Source organism: Euwallacea fornicatus, unplaced genomic scaffold (assembly GCF_040115645.1).
Source record: "Euwallacea fornicatus isolate EFF26 unplaced genomic scaffold, ASM4011564v1 scaffold_132, whole genome shotgun sequence".
NCBI lineage: Eukaryota > Metazoa > Arthropoda > Insecta > Coleoptera > Curculionidae > Euwallacea > Euwallacea fornicatus.
In genome coordinates, this window is record NW_027096100.1 from 63,663 (window position 1) to 84,845 (window position 21,183).

The 21,183-nt window shown below is 35.4% G+C and overlaps 1 protein-coding gene and 1 long non-coding RNA gene across 2 annotated transcripts; one reads left to right on the forward strand and one right to left on the reverse strand.

The window, feature by feature from the left end:
* Positions 1–357: 357 nt before the first annotated feature.
* LOC136350168 (uncharacterized) lies at positions 358–3,391 on the forward strand. The gene is made up of 3 exons (XR_010734102.1): positions 358–473; positions 731–927; positions 2,547–3,391. It is a non-coding gene; the product is annotated as an uncharacterized lncRNA (long non-coding RNA).
* Positions 3,392–13,060: 9,669 nt separating this feature from the next.
* Positions 13,061–14,107, reverse strand: LOC136350171 (uncharacterized). The gene has a single exon (XM_066301680.1). The coding sequence runs from the start codon at positions 14,105–14,107 to the stop codon at positions 13,061–13,063; it is 1,047 nt and encodes a 348-aa protein (XP_066157777.1).
* Positions 14,108–21,183: the final 7,076 nt, after the last annotated feature.

The following is a 21,183-nucleotide window of genomic DNA, read 5'->3' on the forward strand; positions in this document are numbered from 1 at the left end:
TAGTCCCTGTTTCCCACGAAGGCCCGCACACATGGCCTCTCAATTTCGCCCTTGATGGTGGCGACCTCGTTCGACAGAGCTTTTCCTTAAGGTGGCCCTGTCAGCTTGCCCTTCGTCATATTATCAGCTAGTAATATTACACTTTATCACTTAAGGACTAATAAATCTCCGACATATACATATTTACTAGTACCTAAAAACTACTCTACATCCTAAAGATAAACTAAGGTCGGACAGCGAAAACACTACGACTGCTAACCCGACAAACATATCGAATGACAATTATGACATTTACGTGTCAGTAATCGGACCGGCAAAGTTCGTCGTTTGTTTTTCATTAGCAGAAAAGTGGAAATTGACTTCAACTATTGGATCCGAAATAAAAATATAATCTCATTTAAAACCGAGAAGCAAAAAATAAGAAAAGGTTTCATCCCGATCGATTAAGAGAATATTTAACGAAACAAGAAGAGGTAAGAAAAAAAATGAAACTCATTCCTAGAGGGTTTTCCAACGATTCCTCGTTTACAAAATGTGTGCTTTCCTATTCCCGATATATGGGAACTAATAATAAAATTTCCCTTCCTCCCAACGCAATCAAAACTTATCATTAACATTGTCCTAAAGTAGTAGGTCTTTCATAGAGGACCACATTATTTTCATCGAGCTTTGATTAATCGACTGTTCCCCTGTAATTGGGATTTACCCATAACTATTCCTCTTATTTTAGTGCACAGAAACCACAGCCAAAACATGTGATACTGCCGCGTTCTACCCCGACGAAGTTAAAAAGATTCTACTATCTACTAGAGCAAGCAATTATCATTATCCTTCAGAGTCTTCGGGATATAGCGTCGGTTGGGTCCTCAATTTCTGGGATGGTTGAGAAAGTAGGGCTTTTTCCACGGCTCCACGGCTTTCACCAAGGTACGTACAGTCAACTTTGGTTCATCATTTTTACTTGCAATTTAGAATAAGTAAAATTGGACTTTCTTGCGTTTCAAGTGTTAACTGGATGTGCCTGATTTTCTGGTGGTTTGAGCCCTAATCATTTAACAATTTTTTTATTCTTCCAAAAGCAATCACATCTATACTTTCAAAGAGTTCTCATATATTTTGCATTTATTTGGACTGAGAAATTTGCTTTTTTTATCTTAGGGTATTGTTTTATTAACAATGTGAGAAATGTTTATCGGAAGATAATATTTATTTAAGTAAAATTACAATAATTTGTGTTTAAATTTCCATTATATTAAATTAGTTGATACATCTTTATCACGGTTCTCATTTATGTGGCTACTACAATGTATCAACAACGTGTCTTTGAAATAATCCACCAACCTTTTGTTGGTAGTTTAATAATTGAAAATTGTAACATAACAACACATTTTAAATAGTGGCGTAAAAAATAACAGTCATAGATGACAAAACAGTATTAATTAATATACATGTTACGATTTAGTCCAGGAAAAGAAGATAAAAAAAACGCAGAGAATACTACACCAATATTCTATTATAAGTCTAAACATCAAGAAGCTCCTTTAATTAGTAATTCTAACCATTTATATTGCAAGTTTGCTGGCTCTGCAATTTCCAAGGAAATATTCGATTTGCAGTCTCGTGGGAAAGGATTCCTATGACACGAATTAAGTTACTTCTTTTCGATTAATGGTTTTTTTAAACGAATTTAAAAACAACTTTATTATCTTGCAAGAAATAACATAAACTTGATCAGACTTACAGCATAACTACTTAACTGAATATTATGAGAATAATGAAAATCTTAACTATTCTAAGGGTGGTTTTATACAGTTATCTATCGATGAGGTCTTAATGAGGTCCAATATAAAGTCCAGTGGTATATATTGATAATGTCATTGGATGGGCTAGTGTGGACTACATGACTTCTTCCTTCTTAAGTTCAGAAAACGTGGGTTCCGAGGTTTTCTGAGGTTTTCTGAGGTGGTGGCGTTTGTTTCATGAAGTAGTTCAATTTGTGATTTTTGTATAGATATCTTAAACATACAAGAGACGAAACTAATAGACAGATTAGCAAAGAGTTTGTCCATTGGTGGGTGTTTGGTCCCTTCTTGGAATACGTTTCCAATCGTAAGGCGTTGGAAAGCTGATGAAGTCTTTTTAGGTCTTCTAGCTTCACTTTCTTGAGGGTTAACTGAGTGTTTTCTGTTATTGTTAATCTTGGTACGTTTACTACCGGGAGCTCTAATATGTATTCTTTTTTGGTGGTTTCTTCCTTCTTGCATGTCTTTCCATTAATTATGATATAACATTTTTTCAAAGTTATAATAGTGGGTTTGGAGATTTTGAGGAATCCATTATTTGCACAGAAAGTTTGTACTGTGTCCGGTATGGTGGGTATGATTAGAACGTCACTTCCACTTATCTGCTGAACATGGGTTTTTTCTACTAAGACATGGTCCCAGGAGCATTCCATTTTCCCTCGGCGAACTAGGTTGGCTACGCAGGGTTGTTGTTTGACTAGATAGCTTTGTTGACACATATACCAATCTTCAATTTTGTTACAGTCTTCGGAGGTTATCCAAAAATTCTCGGTGTTGAGTAGTAGATAAGGATGATTTAGGATGATGATTTGGTTTTGGATTGGGACGAAGTACATATGGAGGTATCTGTATTGAGACATCGTGATTGGAATATGAATTTTGAATAATATAATTTTTTTTTTACCTCTACTTGTGTTCCAAAATAATTGTAGTAGTTAAGTTTATTTCTGAATTTAATAATTTTCTCAGAGCCATATAGGGCATTTAATTTATATATAGTATATTTTTTTAATTTTTTAGAGGAGGAATAGATGGATGTAAAATATTTATTTTTGTAAAAGTAACTGTATTCTTGATGTTATCAATTATATGCTGAACATTCAGAAGTTGACTAAAACTCATGTCTGCTATATTAAAAATTATGTTGTGTTATTGCTCAATATCCAGTTGTTGCGATATTTGTTTTATTTCCAAATTGAGTTAATCTTGACTTGATTTAATATTTTGAATTTTATTTATATAACTGTCTGAAAATGGCTTTAGGAAAGTTTTCTGGTTGTTAAAATCTGGTTCTAGAGTTTTGTTGTTTTTTAGATTATTTAAATAGTTGACAAGGAAGGTTTTATCATCGTTATCTAAAGTTCCAAATAACCATATAGAGGTTTTACCAATGATGTTGAATATACCTCGCTTAGTTCGATGTAGTTCTTTAGTGATGTTAAAGATACCGATCCTTTGGGTGAGGTGTTCTGAGAGAATCATGCATTAATCAACCTTACGTCTAGTGTTAACAGTTTTACTTGAAATTTGAGAGTCATTTGAGATTATAGAATGTTTCATAGAATGGTTAATTACATGCCTAATTTGGTGTAGAGTTAATAAAATGTTAGTGGTATTTACATGATAATGAATGTGTCTGGACGTGATTATATTCGATTGTCCTAATGATATGGGAAGGATGGGATTATCTACGGGTTTTAACTTTAAGATAAATACTGAGGGGAGTATCAGAATCACAGTTATCGTCGTTAGATTCATGATTCTCTTCTCCTGAAACAAATAGTTGGGGTTTCAGATAATTTTTATGATATGCTTTATTTTTTGTCTTAATTTTATTATTTGAAATTTTTATTGGATTTTCTGGTTTTTGGTATCTATCTCTGGTTTTTCTTTCGTTTCTGTTTCTATGCGTTTTTCTGTATAAATCCTTATTGTTATTAATTTTGACGTTTTGTTTTCTGTTTTTATTAGCTTTTTATAAGGATCGTGTTTGTTTGTTTATTAGTTTGTTATTTACGTCTTTTTGTAAGGTCTTAAGGTTTTCAATGTGTTCTAGCATATATTCGTTGATTTTGTCCGCTTCATTTAATTCAAAAGGGTTCTTGTATGATATTTTCTCTCTAACAATTTGGAAAGGTGAATATTATGTCACGGAATGGATAGAATTATTATAAGACAAAAGAGCGTAATTCATTAGTGTTATTACGTTTTCTTTGTTTATTTTTCTTAAGGGTTAAAATTATTTCTGATAAAGTAGAATGAAATCTTTCGACAGGACTGTTGCCTGATAGGTTGTATAATGTGGTGTAATGTATTTCATTATTATGAGTTTTACAAAATTCTTGCACAAGATTATTTTTGAATTCATGATCGTTATCTACAGTGATTTTCCTAGGTATTCCAAAGTGCGTTATATAAATATTACTAATTTGTTGAGGATTTTCACTGCGGAAACGCTGTTTATTGGATAAGCTTGTCTAAATTTAGAAAATTAATCTAGGAATGTTAGGAAATATTGACTATGGGCTTTGTAAACGTCGATATAATATATGTGGTCAAAGGGTTCATCCACCTAAAAGGAGTAGGTTTAAAAATTAACTTATTGGGATGCCTTTCATATTTAAAGCTTTCAGACAAGTTTCACATGTGTTTATGTATTGTCGTACGTTATTGTCAATATTTGGCCAGTATAGGTATTTTTTTATTGCTTTTAAATTTTCCTGAATTCCTCTATGAGATGTTTTTGATTCGCGATATAGTTGAATTTTTACTTTTTGTTCTTCAACGTCTGTTACATCAGTTAAGAAGTTATTATATATAAAAAGTTTAAAGGAATTATTTTTGAAAGACTTAAATTTATGAGTTCTAAATCTTTATCCAAGAAGTGCAAGAGCAGTGTGTGATCTTTGGAATTAACCAATTTTTAATCAGATTGCAGATATCCTATTCCGTACTATTGTGGTTAATAAATATTCTTAATTTTGGTTTATTAAATATTTTTTTCTTTTATAACTTTGAGATTTTTGTTTGTTTATTATTTATAAATATTAACTGGGTTTGGTGTTGATTGACACATTTTTCTACACATGGTGCTCTTATTATAGGCTTTTCTACGCTTGGATGTACAGTATTGCTATCTTCTTCTTGGTCATTGGTGTTATGTACCGTTGATCCGTTCGTCAATCGTGCGTTGTTTGAGGTTAGTTGTACGCCTGGTGGAGCTGTGGCTTCCTTATTAATGTCTTTACTCCAGGAGTCGATTATTTCATTTATGTCATCTGCATTTAAATGAGGTTCTAACTCGTCGTTATTAAGACCAAGATTTACTAATAGGGAGATGTCGTCTGGGTAGTTTTCTGGGATAGTGTTTTCTTCTGCATGATTGATGTGTATTCGGGATAATGCATCAGCATTGGTGTTTAGTTTTCTTTTTTTGTATACTATTTCGTAATCATATTTTTCTAGTTTTAGTCTCCATCTTACAAGTTTGGAATTGGGTTCTTTAAGGGAGAATAACCATTATAGAGTTTTATGGTCACTGATGATCCTGAATCTTTTCCCAAACAAATAGGGTCTGAAGTATTTTACAGCCCACACAATTGTCAGTAGTTCTTTTTCAATAGTGCTATAGTTGGTCTCTGCGGAATTTAAGGTACGAGAAACATATGCTATAGGTAGATCGTTACCCACTGGCCTCTGGGATAAAACCTATAGCATCTATGGCATAGTTTGAGGCATCTGTTGCCAAGTTAAATGGTTTCTCAAAATCTGGATACTGTAATATAGGGTCGTTCATTAGGACGTTTTTGCAAGTTTCAAAACCATTCACGAATTCTGGACTATGAACGATCCTTTCATTTTTCTTTAGGCATCGTGTCATTGGTTTTGTTAGTTTTGCAAAATCCTTAATGAATTTTCTATAATATCCTATTAGTTCCAAAAATGATTTGATTTTTTTACTCGTTTTAGGAATCGAATAGTTCTTTATTGTATTTATTTTGTTCGGATTTGGTTTTATGCCTTCTGGAGTTATTATCTGCCCCAATTCCATGTTTTTACGCAGAAACTCTGATTTGTCTAATTGAATTTTCATTCCAGTTTTTTTTAGGCATTTTTAAGTTATTGATGTGCTCTTGTAGAGACGTGGAAAATTTTATGATATCATCCATATATACAAGACATTGTCCATCACCCTTTGGAAGGTTGCCGGCGCATTTTTTAGTCCGAACGGCATACGGATATATTCATAGTGTCCGTTCTTTACACTGAATGCTGTTTTTTCCATTGAATTCGGGTGCATCTCGATTTTTGTGGAACCCGGAAGCCAAATCTAGGGCGGTGAAGTAACTACAACGTCCAAAATATCTGATATTTTTGGTATTGGATGCCTATCGTCTATGGTTTTTTCATTTACTTTCCGGTAATCTATTATGAGACTCTCCATTTTTGTTTTTTACTGGCATCCATTTTCTTTGGTACTATCCATATCGGGGATGACCAAGGAGATTGTGATGGTATTATGATTTCGTCTTTCAGCATCTTGGAAATTTTATTTTGAATTTCGTCTATGTGAGAGGATGCACATGTAACTTAAATATAATTATTTTCGGAATTTCATCAGATAGTTTTCTTTAAAAAATGCCATTTAAAGAAATCCATTATAGGTGAATACTAAACACTTTAACGTTTGGCGAATTCTTCCTAAGAATTGTCGTTACCTCGCTTTGTATCAGTCGTTGCGGCGACGTTGCCATTTTTCTCACTCTCCGAAAATTGAAATAATTTTCACCTTCTTTTGTTATAACAAACGTTTATTTTTATTTATACGGGGAGCGGCTCATATTAGGAGGCGCCAATTTGCCATTGGGGAAAATGTTTCTTCAATTTTTTTTCGTTTTTTTTTTTTTAAACGAGAAGCGCTTTAAACTAATTACACAGAGATATATACGAATATGATTTTGAAGTTGTTAAAACTAAAATTACTTTGTTAATAACTCGAGCATTTCTCTACCACTTGCTTAATGAAATTTGTTAATGTCGATTTACAGGTAAAAATTATAACAAAAGAAGGTGATGAGAGAGATGGTCAATTGTTCCTATTATTTATCAATTTTCTACGACATTGAGTACAAAGGAGATGATGAGGGGATGTTCGAAGGGTTAATTTACGTTTATTTGTTAATGTAAATTAACCCTCCAGCATCCATTAAAGTCGGCCTCTGGACCGACCTCTTTTTGGGGGTCTTTACACCTTATTTTTAGATCCGGAAAAATGACAACGACAAGACATATCGGAATCATCCCCCCAGATAACGGGGACAAACGGAGGAATCATAAATGGGGCACCAGCACCGATAAGGCCTTAGAGGTCAACGTCGCCTTTTAGGGTTTAGATGTCCGTAATAACTCAATAATTCTGAAACCGATTATGCGTGTATGATTTCTTGCGGTAGCGGCGTTGCCATTTTGTTTTCTTTCCGACAATTTAATAATTTTCAGCTTAGGGAATTAGTGAATTTATATTAGGAGGTATACACGTTCGAAAAGATAGGTGTTTAGCGTTCTAGGGTTCAGTTTTCATTACATCTCATCGAACTGAGAAAATTATCCCAGAATAAGGACAGAGCTTCGGAAATAAATTAAACTTTTCCTGCGATACATCAGGGGGGACATTTTCGCATAAGGCACAAAACTGACATTTGACGCACATATAATCATTAATATTAGTTAGTTTCGAGCACCAAGGGGGGACGAAGATTTTTAGGGTTTATGTGATTTTTTTTTTTGGAAAAATCATCGTCATCAACGGATTTGTCGAACGCACAAGTCATACAGTAACAAAGTAAACATTTAATAATAGATAACAAAGAGTGTTCGAGCATTGTTACTATTATTATTCTTATTATTGTTACTGTTATTTTCGGCCGCATCATAAGGAACGTTATTCAGGGCGTTTTCCCACGATCGAATGAAGTTATAGGACGTACGGATCTAGGGAGGTCTGGAGATGCGTAATGGAGTAAAAAGGTAAGATTTTTACTTTGAGATTCTAAGATTAAGTCTCCGCTCGTTACGAAACGAATTCAAAGTATATTTCGAGTTTTCAAAATACATCAAGTAGACCTTATCAGAGGCACAAAATTAATTATCCTTTCAGATAAAGTACCTCGTTGCTGCTTGGATTAAAACCTCATTCCACATTTAATTATATAATTTTCACCATTATTTTTATAATATATATTCTTTGCCTTTCCATTCGAAAAGTGATTTTTTTTAAGCTCTTACGCATTTGATGCTACCGTTAATATTTTTGTCAATCGTTGGATAGGAGTGAGTCGAGAGTTTTTTATCTTTAAAGCTTGCCGATTCACAATATTTCACGTATTTATTTTACATGGGTCATTTTTAAATTGCCGGAATGGGGTTTTAATAAAAGTAGGCCGAGTTATAAAGGGGGCTCACTTGAATTTTGAGAAATATTTGAAAATTTTTCAAATTCATTTCATAGAAAAGCAGCAGTTTCATCCCAGAATCTAAAAAAAAAAAATTCAAGGTTCTTTGAAATTTAGGATTTTTTGCCCAATCCGGCAACACTGTACGACACCAGGTTTGGCAAAGAAACAGATGCAACGCAAAATTACGTCGAGGAAGAAATCCTCCAGGTAGTTTGACGAGGAGTCGGCCTCTCGACCGATCCCTCTTTGGTGGGGGTCTTCGCACTCAATTGTTAGATCCGGTAGAATGACGATAAGACACGTCGGAGTCATCTCCCAGAGAGCGAGCAAACGGAGGAATTATCAATGAGGCCAACACCGATGAGACCGTTCACGACGCCCCTCGAAGAGGTGCAGCAACATATGCCGCTGCCGTTAACTAGTCCGAATCCTGAGCGAAAAGACGGCGGGAGCCTAGACTAATTTTACTAGTATATATCACCGGATTTAGCGAGAGAATGGTTCTTCGCGGGTGGCTCCATCTGTGTTAATCGTGTCGAATCGTAAAAAACGTACGTTTCCAGAGGGCGATCTCAGAGGGAGCTGATTGTCACAAGTCGAAAAGTTAACAGAAGGGAAAGTCCCAGACGGGAACCACCCATCCTATCGTCAAAGAAATTATTCATTAGTTCTTTGTTCGTGCATCAGGAACGGATCAATCCTTTTGTTTTAAGAGGAAAAATCCACATTCAAACATTTACAGAGTAAGTATGAATATATCGAGATATCATCGAAAGAAAGGCGGTTTATCCACGAAATCCTCCTCGAATCGTTCACACAAAGGGGTTCAAAATGGGGGCCGAGACAGAAGATCGACAAAAAGAACGTTAAGGTATATTAGGTAAGAACCTAAAATCAAACTTTAACATAGCATCAAACGAGGAAATCTTGGAAGCTGCAGCAGCAAGGGGGGACACCAGTAGGAGGTGGTTCGATATGGTTATCGAGGCTGCAGGTAGTGAGGGTGTCATCTACACATGGTAATGGGCGACTCGCTCAAATAGGTAAAACGTAGGGTTCATAAAGCGAAGCACCTTCAATTGTGTGAACCTAGAAAGAAGATTGCACCACTAAGCTCATATTTAAGGTTTTAGAAGAACCCTTAACGAGCTAGTAAGCAAGTAGTACAGGGGAATTTTGGTAAAAAATTTCAACATTTGCATTAATTTGCTTCTTATTAATTGATTCACACATCTAGCTTTTACAAAAGACATACTTTAACACATTTTCAGTACGTAGGTAGGTCTTGCTCAATCAGAACTTTGATTCGAAACAGTCTCAGTTACTAGCAAAGAGGTAAGAGGGCATTATTTGCTCCCTTTAGCAAACATGTTACATGTAACGTGTTTTTTACAAGGGTTCTCTATGACAAGATCAAGGGGGGCCAGGGATATATCGAAGTTTTCTTTATCAACTCTCTCAGGGGGAACAGGGAGTTGGGATTTGTTAGTAATTTTTTAGTAATTTTTTTTCAGCAGCAGAAATAGCATTTAGTAAATTTGTAAGCAAGGTAAAAAGGAGCAGGAACATGGTGAAGAAGAAAAGATCTAAGGTAAGCATAGAAAGTTGATTTCAATTTGAATATCGAGTGCTTATTTCCAACATGGTACGAGTAAAAAGGGTTACTATTATACAGAAGTAGGGTCTCTATGTAAGGAACTAATTTAGAAAGGGCCTCGTCACTTTACCCAGGTCCTTCATCAATTGTTGTTAGAATGTAGTCAGAAAAAATTCACAATACAACAGTAATACAAAGTGTGTGTAACATTAATAGCTCAATATTTTAACCCAAAAATTAGGCGTTCCTCCATTTTAACAATAAAATACCTTCAAATTTACAGACTTTTTTTTATTTTATAGGGAACGTAAAAAACTGTAAAATATAGAAAAATAAAACTAATAATTTCTTGTAACTCTAAGTTTTTATAGTTAGGACATAAAACGCATTGTTTATAGTTGTTTGTAGAATGGATTTTTTTCTCAATTTTTTTAGCATTTTAAATATATATTATTTTTTTATTGTTTAAATAAATTGTAATGTGTTTGTAATATGTAGGGTTACTTCTCTGTTTATTTTATATAGCTATTTTAACAAAAATCATTTTTTACCACAGGTTAGTTCTATATTTCAGTTTCTTCACTATATTTCAGCAGAAAGTTCTACATAGGGAGAATTTTACTTGTATATTATTATTTTTTTAGTAAACATACACATTCATACACTGTGACTCATTTGTTTTGGGGTTAGTCTGTAAAAAGTTTATAAATCTTACGATTCAGTCCGGTTATTTTAAAAATTATAGATCTCGATAAAGTGCACATTTTCATAAAAAATGGCCTGGTCGATGTACTATTCAAGGCCTACTACGACAATTTCTAGGAGCAAAAATTTTAATAAATCGCTAATATGAGTTATTAAAATTTTGCTCTTAGAAATTGTCGTAGTAGGCCTTGAATTTTATATCAATCAGGCCATTTTCGAAGAAATTGTGCAGTTTATCGAGCTCAATAATTAAAAAAAAATCTGGGCTAATACGCACAATTAATAAAACCTGTTTTTTTTTTAATAAAACTAATCCAAGTTAGGAAACGTTTATATGACCATTTTTTCATAAAATACAAGGAACCATCCTTTAAAATTAATGACATCACTTAAGTTGCATCCAACATGTATATTTCTTTTAATATTTATTTACAGTGTACTTCCTAAAGGTAAGGAAAATGCTTTGTTTCCTAGATACAAGGTGATAAATGTTTTATACGAAATTTATCAAAACCTACAGCTACAGTTTCCCACTGGATTATTTAAAATTAATTAATTTTAAAATTTCCTAAAACTGTTGAAGAATAAAATACTTAAAATTACTCGGAGAATAACCCAGTCCCAAAACTTTCATCTATTATTATGTAGAAAACACACTGTAAATACACATATTTGATTCTGGAGGTAAGATCACCTACATTATTACCAAAACGTTCATTCAAAAAATAATTGTAATAAAGAAAAATTGTAATTCCCTTCCTCATTCCTTTAAATATTTGCTTCGACGTAAAAAATTATTCCGTCAATACATCACTTATTCTTTGTAATGGCACAAATGTTGGTATAAGCCTTTTTAGGTTAACTAAAGAATAAGAAAAAAGGAGGTGGGTACGACGGTAGGAGTTGCACAAAGACAAAAGAAACAACAACGTACCAACATAGCTTCGAGACTTTGCGGTGGATAAGGATTTAAACAAGAACAGAAATCGTCGTTGTTAAACATACAGAAGGATAACGAGGATAACATAGAAGTAAGAAAAACTGGAAAAGATTTTCTCACAGCCGATTCACGTTACATACAGATAAGAGATACCCTAAGTACAAGATCATTCACGCCATTTGACAATAAGTTTTCAATAATTTCAAAATTCATTTCCAGATCAAAGTATCAATTGAATTTTGAATAACGTAACATAACATTTTGTAAAAATGTAACTTTAATACTTTAATGTGTCTAACGTTCAAGTTAGCTAACTAGCTAGCAATTAAACTAAATTGGAACTTTTTGAAATGTTCGTATTTCGGTTACAAAACATTCTATGGTGTATCGTATAGCGTGAATGGCCCTGTACTTTATTTTGTATAGTTATATTGGAGGGATATTTTTTACGGATGATCCGTTCCATTACGGTACATAGAAGGTGTTTTTTTTTTAAGGGATGGCAACAAATTAAATTGGCGAATCTGGGACTTATTTTAAGATACAAACCTCAAGTGAAAGCACCTACACAGTTTCCAAAATTTATTTATTTTTCACTTTTCACGTAACACATGCACACTTACCTAACTAATTAAAACCCTTTTATATACCGTAAACATCGCTATTGGGTTTCTTCGTTGTATATTAAGGTTTTAGTTTTTTGTTTTCTGATTTGACAGAAAAAAGAAAGATCCCTAATTATTAAAATATCTAAGTATCTAACGAAAATAAAATAATTATATGCAACGAACAAATCCAATTTTATATACACAAGGTTTGGCACAATTAGCATAGACCTCACCATTGCTATCTTTTAAAGCACTTAAACGTCGTTTCGGTTTTCGGAAGTATCGGTGAGAAAACGAAATTTTGCTTCACGTTGCAACTTGGACGAAATAAAACGCCACATCTTTACTTTACTTTGCGTGCAAATAGAATGATTTACCAAAGTCCCAGGTCGTAGGGATTACACATTGCCGGTCGCATTATCATCACAACTCGGCTGAATAATTTTATTAACTTTTTATTTTAAGTTAAAAAAATATATATTTATTTCGAAAATACAAAATCATAGGTTCATGCAGCACTCGAAAGCAGAGACTAAAATGACTAATTATGCTAATCGGGATTCTCCTTATATAATTAAAAAGTAGCTGACCTAAACTTAAAGCTAGAAGAATGGCCATTTCATGTGTGGCTCGTGTTATTATTATTATAACTCCGCGTGTAAATAATAAAATATATAAATACAGGGTGGTCATTTAGTGCGGTCTCGGAAGATTACGGCTAAACAATTTAATATTTTGAATTTCTTTTTTTTGCGTTATATAGAACTCGATTATGGGCACATTCTAAAATTGTTTTCGTTTTATACAGGGTGTTCTAAATAAGTGAAAAATATCAGTTATATTTTTTTAAATAGGACACCCCATATATTAATATCGTTTTAGATTTCTTGAGAAAAATAAATGTAAGTTTCATTAAGGTTTACTTGTCCCAAATCTTAAGGATTTCGAAATAATTAAGTTGGTTGCATTTTGACATTGTTGTTGCTGCCGAAGAAGTCCTTATACCATTCATTTACAAGGTTGAAATTGTTGTTGTCAAATTTGGGGTTAGTCGAAGAACCGAAAGCCCACCGATAGTGTCTGGCAAATGCGTCAGCCTTGTCTTTATCCGTCAAGAGTTCATTTCCGTTTTCGTTTATGTTAGTAATAGGGTTGTTTTTTTTGTATTTTGCAAGTTTTTTGATTTTCCGCCAGTATGTCTTTCCTTGATCCCTTTCTATTTCTTGACATGTCTCCAGCCATTTGTTTTGTCTGTATTGATATATCAGTCTTTTGACGTTCTTGTTGAGACTATTGATGTTTTTTTTTAGGTCGGTGTTTTGTGTGCGTGTGTATAATCTATATAGTTCTCTTTTGTGTTTTATAAGTTTTAGTACGAATTTGGGTAGCGTATGTGCGTAATAAGATCTTTTCAATTCGGGTGTAAATTTTTGCACTGCAAGAGATATTTGTGCTTGAAGCTGGTCAATAGTAATGGGTTCGGATTGCGATGAAATGTAGTTGTCTATGTAGTTTTTCACCTGGTCTGTGTTGGTCCTGTTTAAGTTAAGTTTATTGCTTGTGTTCATTGGAGTCTGGGGAGTGTGTTGGATTTGGTTTAAGTCAATATTGAATGTGATGGACAGATGGTCTGATCCCAGTTCGTTGGTTAGGTTTATGTTTTTAACGTTGTCTCTAAGGTTCATCGTGTGTAGTAGTATGTCAGGTGTGGAGTCAGGGTTTTGTGGCATAAGGAAGGTGGGTGGTGTGTGTCGTTGTTCGAAGTCGGAATTCTCTAGGAAGTTTTTGAGTTGCTGTTTTTTTCGTCGGTTGATGTTGAAGTCTCCCACCATCAAGGCATGTTTGTATAGGCTGGCCTTGGTAAAGATGTTTGGTTCGATGTCGGAGCAGGGGTGAATATATACCACGAATATGTGGATTTTTTCGGTCGAGAAAGGAAGTGTGAAGTGAATGCATTCGTTTAGGTTGTTATTGAGTACTGGAGGGTTTGCCTTGGCCATCCTAAGTGTTGGCTTGCATAATGCTATCGCCCCTCCCCTAGCGTTGGACCTTTGGTATCCATGTTTAGTAATGTGTGTCCAGTCACGATAGCTTATTGTTTGGTCTGTCTTGGTTTTAGTTTTAACTAGTAGGCAACCGTCCATGTCCTTTTGTTCGATGTAATTGTATAGTGTGTGTTTTTTTGGGTTAGTCCGTTGATGTTGGAGTATATTAGTTTATGAGTCATTGTATGTTCGTTGTTGTCTGTCTGATGTGGCTGATGGGATCAGTTGGAGAAGGTGAGTTGGGATTATTTAGGTCAAACATAAGTATATACATTTGATTTCCGAAAAAAACTACGGTCGTATCGATCTTAAAGTCCTCTATGAATCGGTGTCTTAATTTTTTGAGTAGTTCTTCGCGGTTTACCTCACTATTTTTATTGATGCTGTTTTTGTACTTATTAATTATGAAGTCGTGCGTTGTTATTGGGACGTGGATTCGGCTATCCGCAGTTTTTGTTAATGGGAGTTGGGCTGTGGTTTTGTTAGCGCTTTTGATTCTTACATTTGGGATGTCTTGTATCGGCGCCGTGGGTGTGCGGGGGCACTTAGTGCTCCACGCAGCGTGTTCCTCGGATCCGCATGCTGTACATTTTGGTGGTAGTGGAGACTTACATTGATGTGAGTTGTGGGGTCCCAGACATTTGTTATATTTCACCCCATTCGGGCATTTCTCGGTGGTGTGGTCATACTTGGAGCATTTCCCACATGGCGCAGGGATGGGGTTAGGAGGCTTGCTTTCAGTAATTCGATAAGATCTATTGAAGCAGAAGATACGTCGTTCAGCCATAAGTTTCTCGTATGTTCCCTGGTCACCCGTGATCAGACGAAGCATGAGCGTCGGCACCCCTCTCGCTCGTGATATTATCCGTTTGCAATATCTAACTTGCAGTCCCATTCTTTTTAATTGATTGTGGAACATTTCATCCGTAATTTCAGCTTCCACGCCCGTCACCACCGCCGAATATGTTGAAGTAATTATTTTGGGCAGAGATGAGTTTGTTGTGGTTTGTTTGTTGTCTTCTAGCCTATAAGGCTGTGATTAACTCTTGGCTCAGAAGTGCCCTAAGAGTAGCTGTGGTGGCATCGCTGTTGTTGGTTTTAAGCAGGTATTGATTTTCTTGTTTGATTATTACGTCTTTGTTATTTGGGTTGTGTTGTTCCCATATTGTTGCCAGCTTAATGCGTGATGTATTTGAGGGGGTGGTTATGGCAAATGTGTGTTGGTATCTGATAAACCCAGGTTTCTGGGTAGTTGTTGGTTGTTGGGTTGATGTTGAAGGTCTGTTGGGTATTGTTGTATGTGTAGGATCGACTTCAGTGTGAACTTTCTTTGATCGGTTGTCAGTTTGACTGTCCTGCCTTTTGGGTCTACCCCTTTTTTTTCTGCTGTGTGGTGTTACAAACCCGTCCATGTCAGGCTGGGAGGGGCCTTCTGATTCAGAGGTCCCCTCTGTCTCCATGCCCCCAACTATCACTTTGGCCGATGAATTTTTGTGTATTTTTATGTTTTTTCCTGTTTTGCGCTCTACACTGATAAGAATGTTTATTTTATTCGCACCAGACACGTCTTGACTGTATCAAGGCTCGCTCGGTTCTGAATAATTAAGTTTTTTTTTTTAAATCATGCAATTTTAAAAACTTTGTTTTGAAGCACTTAAACTGGAGTAAATCGAAATTCATACCAAACCTTAGATATGAGACGTATTTTATGCCAGAATTATTAAAATTGAAATATCTCATACAGTGCGTCCAAAAAATAACATGAAAATTGTATTCTTTTTGAAAGGAAATAACTTGCTTAATTTAAATGGAACACCCCATATTTTATTACTCAAAATAAGAGATAAACATATGACTAATCAAAAATCGTTACACCTTCATGTACCTAAATTACAGGTTTTCTTCGAAAAATAAAATTTAAGAAAAGGTAGCAAAATTAATAACCGCACTATCTATTTTTATTTAATATAAAAGAATTTCTTTTAATAAACACTTAATTATAAACAATTTTCAATATATCCTCCATTCTGATCAATGCAAGCTTGAAGTCGAGTAACATTTCCACGACAAACATTTTCCAGAATATCCCTATTTGCTCTAATAGAGTCAAAAACATAGCGGATTCTGATTTTCATATTGTCTCTTGTTGTTAACTATGTTACTCGACTTCAAGCTTGCATTGATCAGAATGAAGGTTATATTGAAAATTGTTTGTAATTAAGTGTTTATTAAAAGAAATTCTTTTATATTAAATAAAAATAGATAGTGCGGTTATTAATTTTGCTACCTTTTCTTAAATTTTATTTTTCGAAGAAAACCTGTACATTTAGGTACAGGAAGGTGTAACGATTTTTGATTAGTCATATGTTTATCTCTTATTTTGAGTAATAAAATATGGGGTGTTCCATTTAAATTAAGCAAGTTATTTCCTTTCAAAAAGAATACAATTTTCATGTTATTTTTTGGACGCACTGTATGAGATATTTCAATTTTAATAATTCTGGCATAAAATACGTCTCATATCTAAGGTTTGGTATGAATTTCGATTTACTCCAGTTTAAGTCCTTCATAACAAAGTTTTAAAAATTGCATGATTTAAAAAAAAAACTTAATTATTTCGAAATCCTTAAGATTTGGGACAAGTAAACCTTAATGAAGCTTACATTTATTTTTCTCAAGAAATCTAAAACGATATTAATACATGGGGCGTCCTATTTAAAAAAACATAACTTTGATATTTTTCACTTATTTAGAACACCCTGTATAAAACGAAAACAATTTTAGAATGTGCCCATAATCGAGTTCTATATAACGCAAAAAAAGAAATTCAAAATATTAAATTGTTTAGCCGTAATCTTCCGAGACCGCACTAAATGACCACCCTGTATATATTTTTTATTATAAATCTATATAAATCCTCCCTTGTTAAGTGCGAGAAAATAGGGTTCGCATATTTTCGAGCTGTGGGACTTGTAGGGCCATTTTTACATTGTGTGAATTTCTTCTTATAGTAATAATAAGTAAGTAGCGCTAAAATACCAAACACAACGAGGATAACAATAAGAGAACTTATAGATAAGCTGATGGTAATGGTATCGAATTCCTTGAGATGGTGTACGGTTAGTTTTTGAGCCTGATTTAGATCAGTGTGAATATTTTCTAGATCAAGGTTGTGCAATTGTAGGGGATTGAATCTTGCTTTTAAATCATCTTTGATATTTACTGGGGGTAACTTTAAGCGTAAATTAATTGTGTCAGGCTTTTGAGTTTCGAAAAGTTTATCTATTTTTGTGGAGCATTCTAAGGGAATATGATCAAGGAGACTTCATTAATGGTTTCGACAGTATGTTGATTAGGGCATTGGAATTCCACAATTGCTCGAGGGGTTGGAACTATTATGAGGGAGTTATCTGATAATTTAAGAAGTGGCGTTTTGGTATAAGTAATTGGGATCATGGGACAATGGTTGGTGAGATTAAGGGTATCCATGATACATTGTTCATGAGTTTGAAGTAGATTTTCGTCGCATAGGGCTATGCGATCTGTCTTGGGGCAGTTTTCTTTAAGGTTGAATGATTTGGTTTCCGATTTCAGTAAAATGGGGTTGGTTATGGTCATTACGTAGTTGTGAAGGAGAATTGAATAGTCTGTAGAGGGTATACGGTTTTCCCGAGATTAAAGGAATGCGTATGTGGAATATCACGAGGTCTTTGTGGATGGTGACTGCAGCGTGAGCTACTTCATAATAGTTAAGTGTATTGCTGAAAGGGATTCTGCGTTTGGGTTTTAGGTGATTTAGGATTGACTGTAGTTCGTTGTATTTTAGTATGCTATGATGTAGGGTATTGATTTTGGTAAAGTCGATTGCTGTTTGAATATTGCTGCAAATATTGTCGATAATATGAATGTTGTTGTCCAGGTTGTCTAGTAAGAGTGTAAAATAAATAGCTTCTGACGTGGATTGTTCTAATTGCGTAAGGTCATGGATTCGCGTTTGCGACTGTTGGTTTCCTTTGATAACGTTTAGCTGATAGTCGACGTCTACAGTTAATTTTTTTACCATTGTCTGGGTCGTGGAAATGTCTTGCCGTAAAGTTTCTTGATTTTTCTGTAGGATTTCGATATAGTTATCATAACGTTTGCCATCATCCGCATCTAGGGTTCCGAATAGATACTTGTGGGCATTACCGACTATGTGGATTAGACCTCTTTTGGTTCTTTTAAAGGATATCGAGTAATGTTTCACGAATGATTTAACGGTGTTTATTCGTACGAACGGGTTGTTGAGCCTTGCCCTTAAGAGAGTGCTGTGTGTTGCATTAAAAGTACTCAGCGTAAAATTTAGCTTAATGAGCGTTTGTTCCGTTGACCTTAAGCAGTTACGTATTTTTGTCAGGTTAATGTGGTAGTAGTCGTGGTGTAGGTCGTCTATGATGTAACTGGGTCTTTCTTCTACCGGTACTAGAGGGTTGAAAATTTTCTCAATCTTATACTGGGCACTAACTAGGAGCGGCAGAAGTGCTAGGACGAGGTTCATCTTTTCTCGTAGTTTTCTGAAATTTTGGTTTATTTTTAATGTCTTGGATGTCTTAGGTTACGAAATGTTGTTAATCGGTATTTGGGTTGTAGTTTGACGGGGGTAGCCATCAGTTGTTTGGTAGCTTCTGGGATTTCTGGTTCGTTTCGTCGTTCTTTCTTAAGTTTCCCGAGGACTTGTGCTTTATTGACATTAATTTTCTTATTAATTTTTTTTTTTTTTTTTTTATTTTATTTGATATTATAGTGCCTCGACTGCATTGGTCATTGGCACTCGGTACAGTGTTTTACATAATCCGTAGCTTACACTATATACAATTAAATATATCAATGTCTTTTAGAAAGTTAATGACGTTTCTTTGGTTTTCCATTATGTTGAGATTCTCCCGTAGATCCGGTTTTATTCTATGTAGGTTTCGGCACTGGCTATATTGGGGGCAAGTAATCAAGATGTGCTCGCATGACAGTGGAGTATTACAGGTTCTGCAGGTAGGGGGCGCCTCTCCTGCCATAAGGAAGCCGTGTGTTATTCTGGTGTGCCCTATTCGAAGCCTTCTGATGATTATGGTCTCTTTCCTATTTAGCGATGGGTTGTTGGGTGGTGACCTTGTATTTCCTGTCTGTGCCAGTTCTGGGTTCGATTGATTCCAGGTGTCCAGCCATTTGGTTCTGACTGCTTGCTTGAAGTGGCTTATTAGATCTCCAGGGGATGATATTTCAGCTGTTGGAGATTTTCTGGCAATAGCATCTTTCGCAGCTAGGTCAGCTTGTTCATTTCCTTGGATACTTCTGTGGGATGGGATCCAAATTATATGGACTTCATTGTGGTATGTGTTGAGGACTTGACATATGTCATGGATTTCTTGCACCAGACTGTTTGTAGAGAATGGGTTCTTAATGGAGTGCAGAGCCAACAAGGAGTCTGTACAAATTCCTATTACTTGGCCTACTTCGTTTACAGTTTTTAAGGCCTGGAGGATTACATAAAGTTCACCGGTGTGGATGCTACAGTATTTAGGCAAGGTGGAAGACCACAATGTGTTATTTGATTTTATGGCCGCACAGCCTACTCCTTGTTCATTTTTCGAAGCGTCAGTGTAGATGATGATGTTGGGCTTGATTGTATGCATGCTTTGCATAAATGATTGATTGACGACAGAAGGTGATGCTTCTTTTTTGCCATGGTGTAAAAGGGATTGGTGGGTATACGGGATGATTTTTGTCCAGGGGGGAGTCATTGGGTGATAGCTAGTATTTGTTGGTTGGTATTCGACATCTTCCAATAGTCCACATAGAATTTGGGGTACAGAGAGAGGGTGTTTGCCGGCGGGTTCCAATGGCGTTAGCATATTAAAGAGTTTGGAAGTCGGATTTTTCGGGTATGCCATGATTCGGGCATAATATGCCAGCGTCAGTTGCTGCCTTCTGAGCGAGAGGGGTAATTCATGCGCTTCAATGCAGAGTGTGTGGGTTGGGCTGGATCGAAATGCGCCTAGGGAAAGTCTGAGAGCGGTGTTTTGAATTGGGTTTAGCGTTTTGAGTGTGGATTTTCTTGCGGATGAATATACTACGCTTCCATAGTCCAGTTTTGACCGGATTAGCGCTCTGTAGATTTTAAGAAGTGTTGATTCGTCACTCCCCCATTGCTGATTTGCTAGGATTTTGAGGATTTTCATGCGTTTAAGACAGGCAGCTTTGATGTTTTGAATGTGTCTGTTCCAAGACAGTTTGCTGTCAAATGTTAGGCCGAGAAAGCGATGTTCTCGGACCACTTCTAGTGGGGTGGAATTTAATGTAATTTGGGGTGTGAACTTCTTGTGTTTTCGGCTAAAGAGGACAACTCTAGTTTTCTGCGATGAGAATTTAAGTCCTGTCATGACTGACCATTTTTGAAGGTTGTTTACAGTGTTTTGTATTAGTCTGCAGGTACTTGTTGTACTTCTTCCCGTACAGTATATGACCAGGTCATCTGCAAATAGCGAGTGTTTGACTGGGGTAGGAATGGAATTACAGATGTCATTGATGGCTAGGTTAAATAAAGTTGGACTTAGGACTGATCCTTGAGGGACTCCTTCATTTAAGGTGACGGCGGTCGATGTAGCACCGTTCAGCGAGACTTTGGCAGATCTATCCGTTAAGAAGTTTTTTATGAATGCTAGCATGTTACCGGTTATAGCATATTTCTCTAGTTTGTCGTATATGGTCGATTTATGAACTGTGTCGAAAGCAGCTGTTATATCAAAAAAGAGAGCTACTACTTCTTGCTGAGACGTTAGTGCATTGGATATTTCTGTTTGGAGTAATATCAGGCTGTCTATGGTACTACGTTGAGATCTGAAGCCGAACTGGAATGGGTTTATAAGGTTGTTAGCCTCCAGGTGCCATCGCAGCCTTCCGTTAATCATCCTCTCCATCAGCTTGCACATTGTACATGTGAGAGAAATGGGACGAAATGAGTTTTCATCTGGCGGCGATTTGTCATTTTTCCTGAAAGG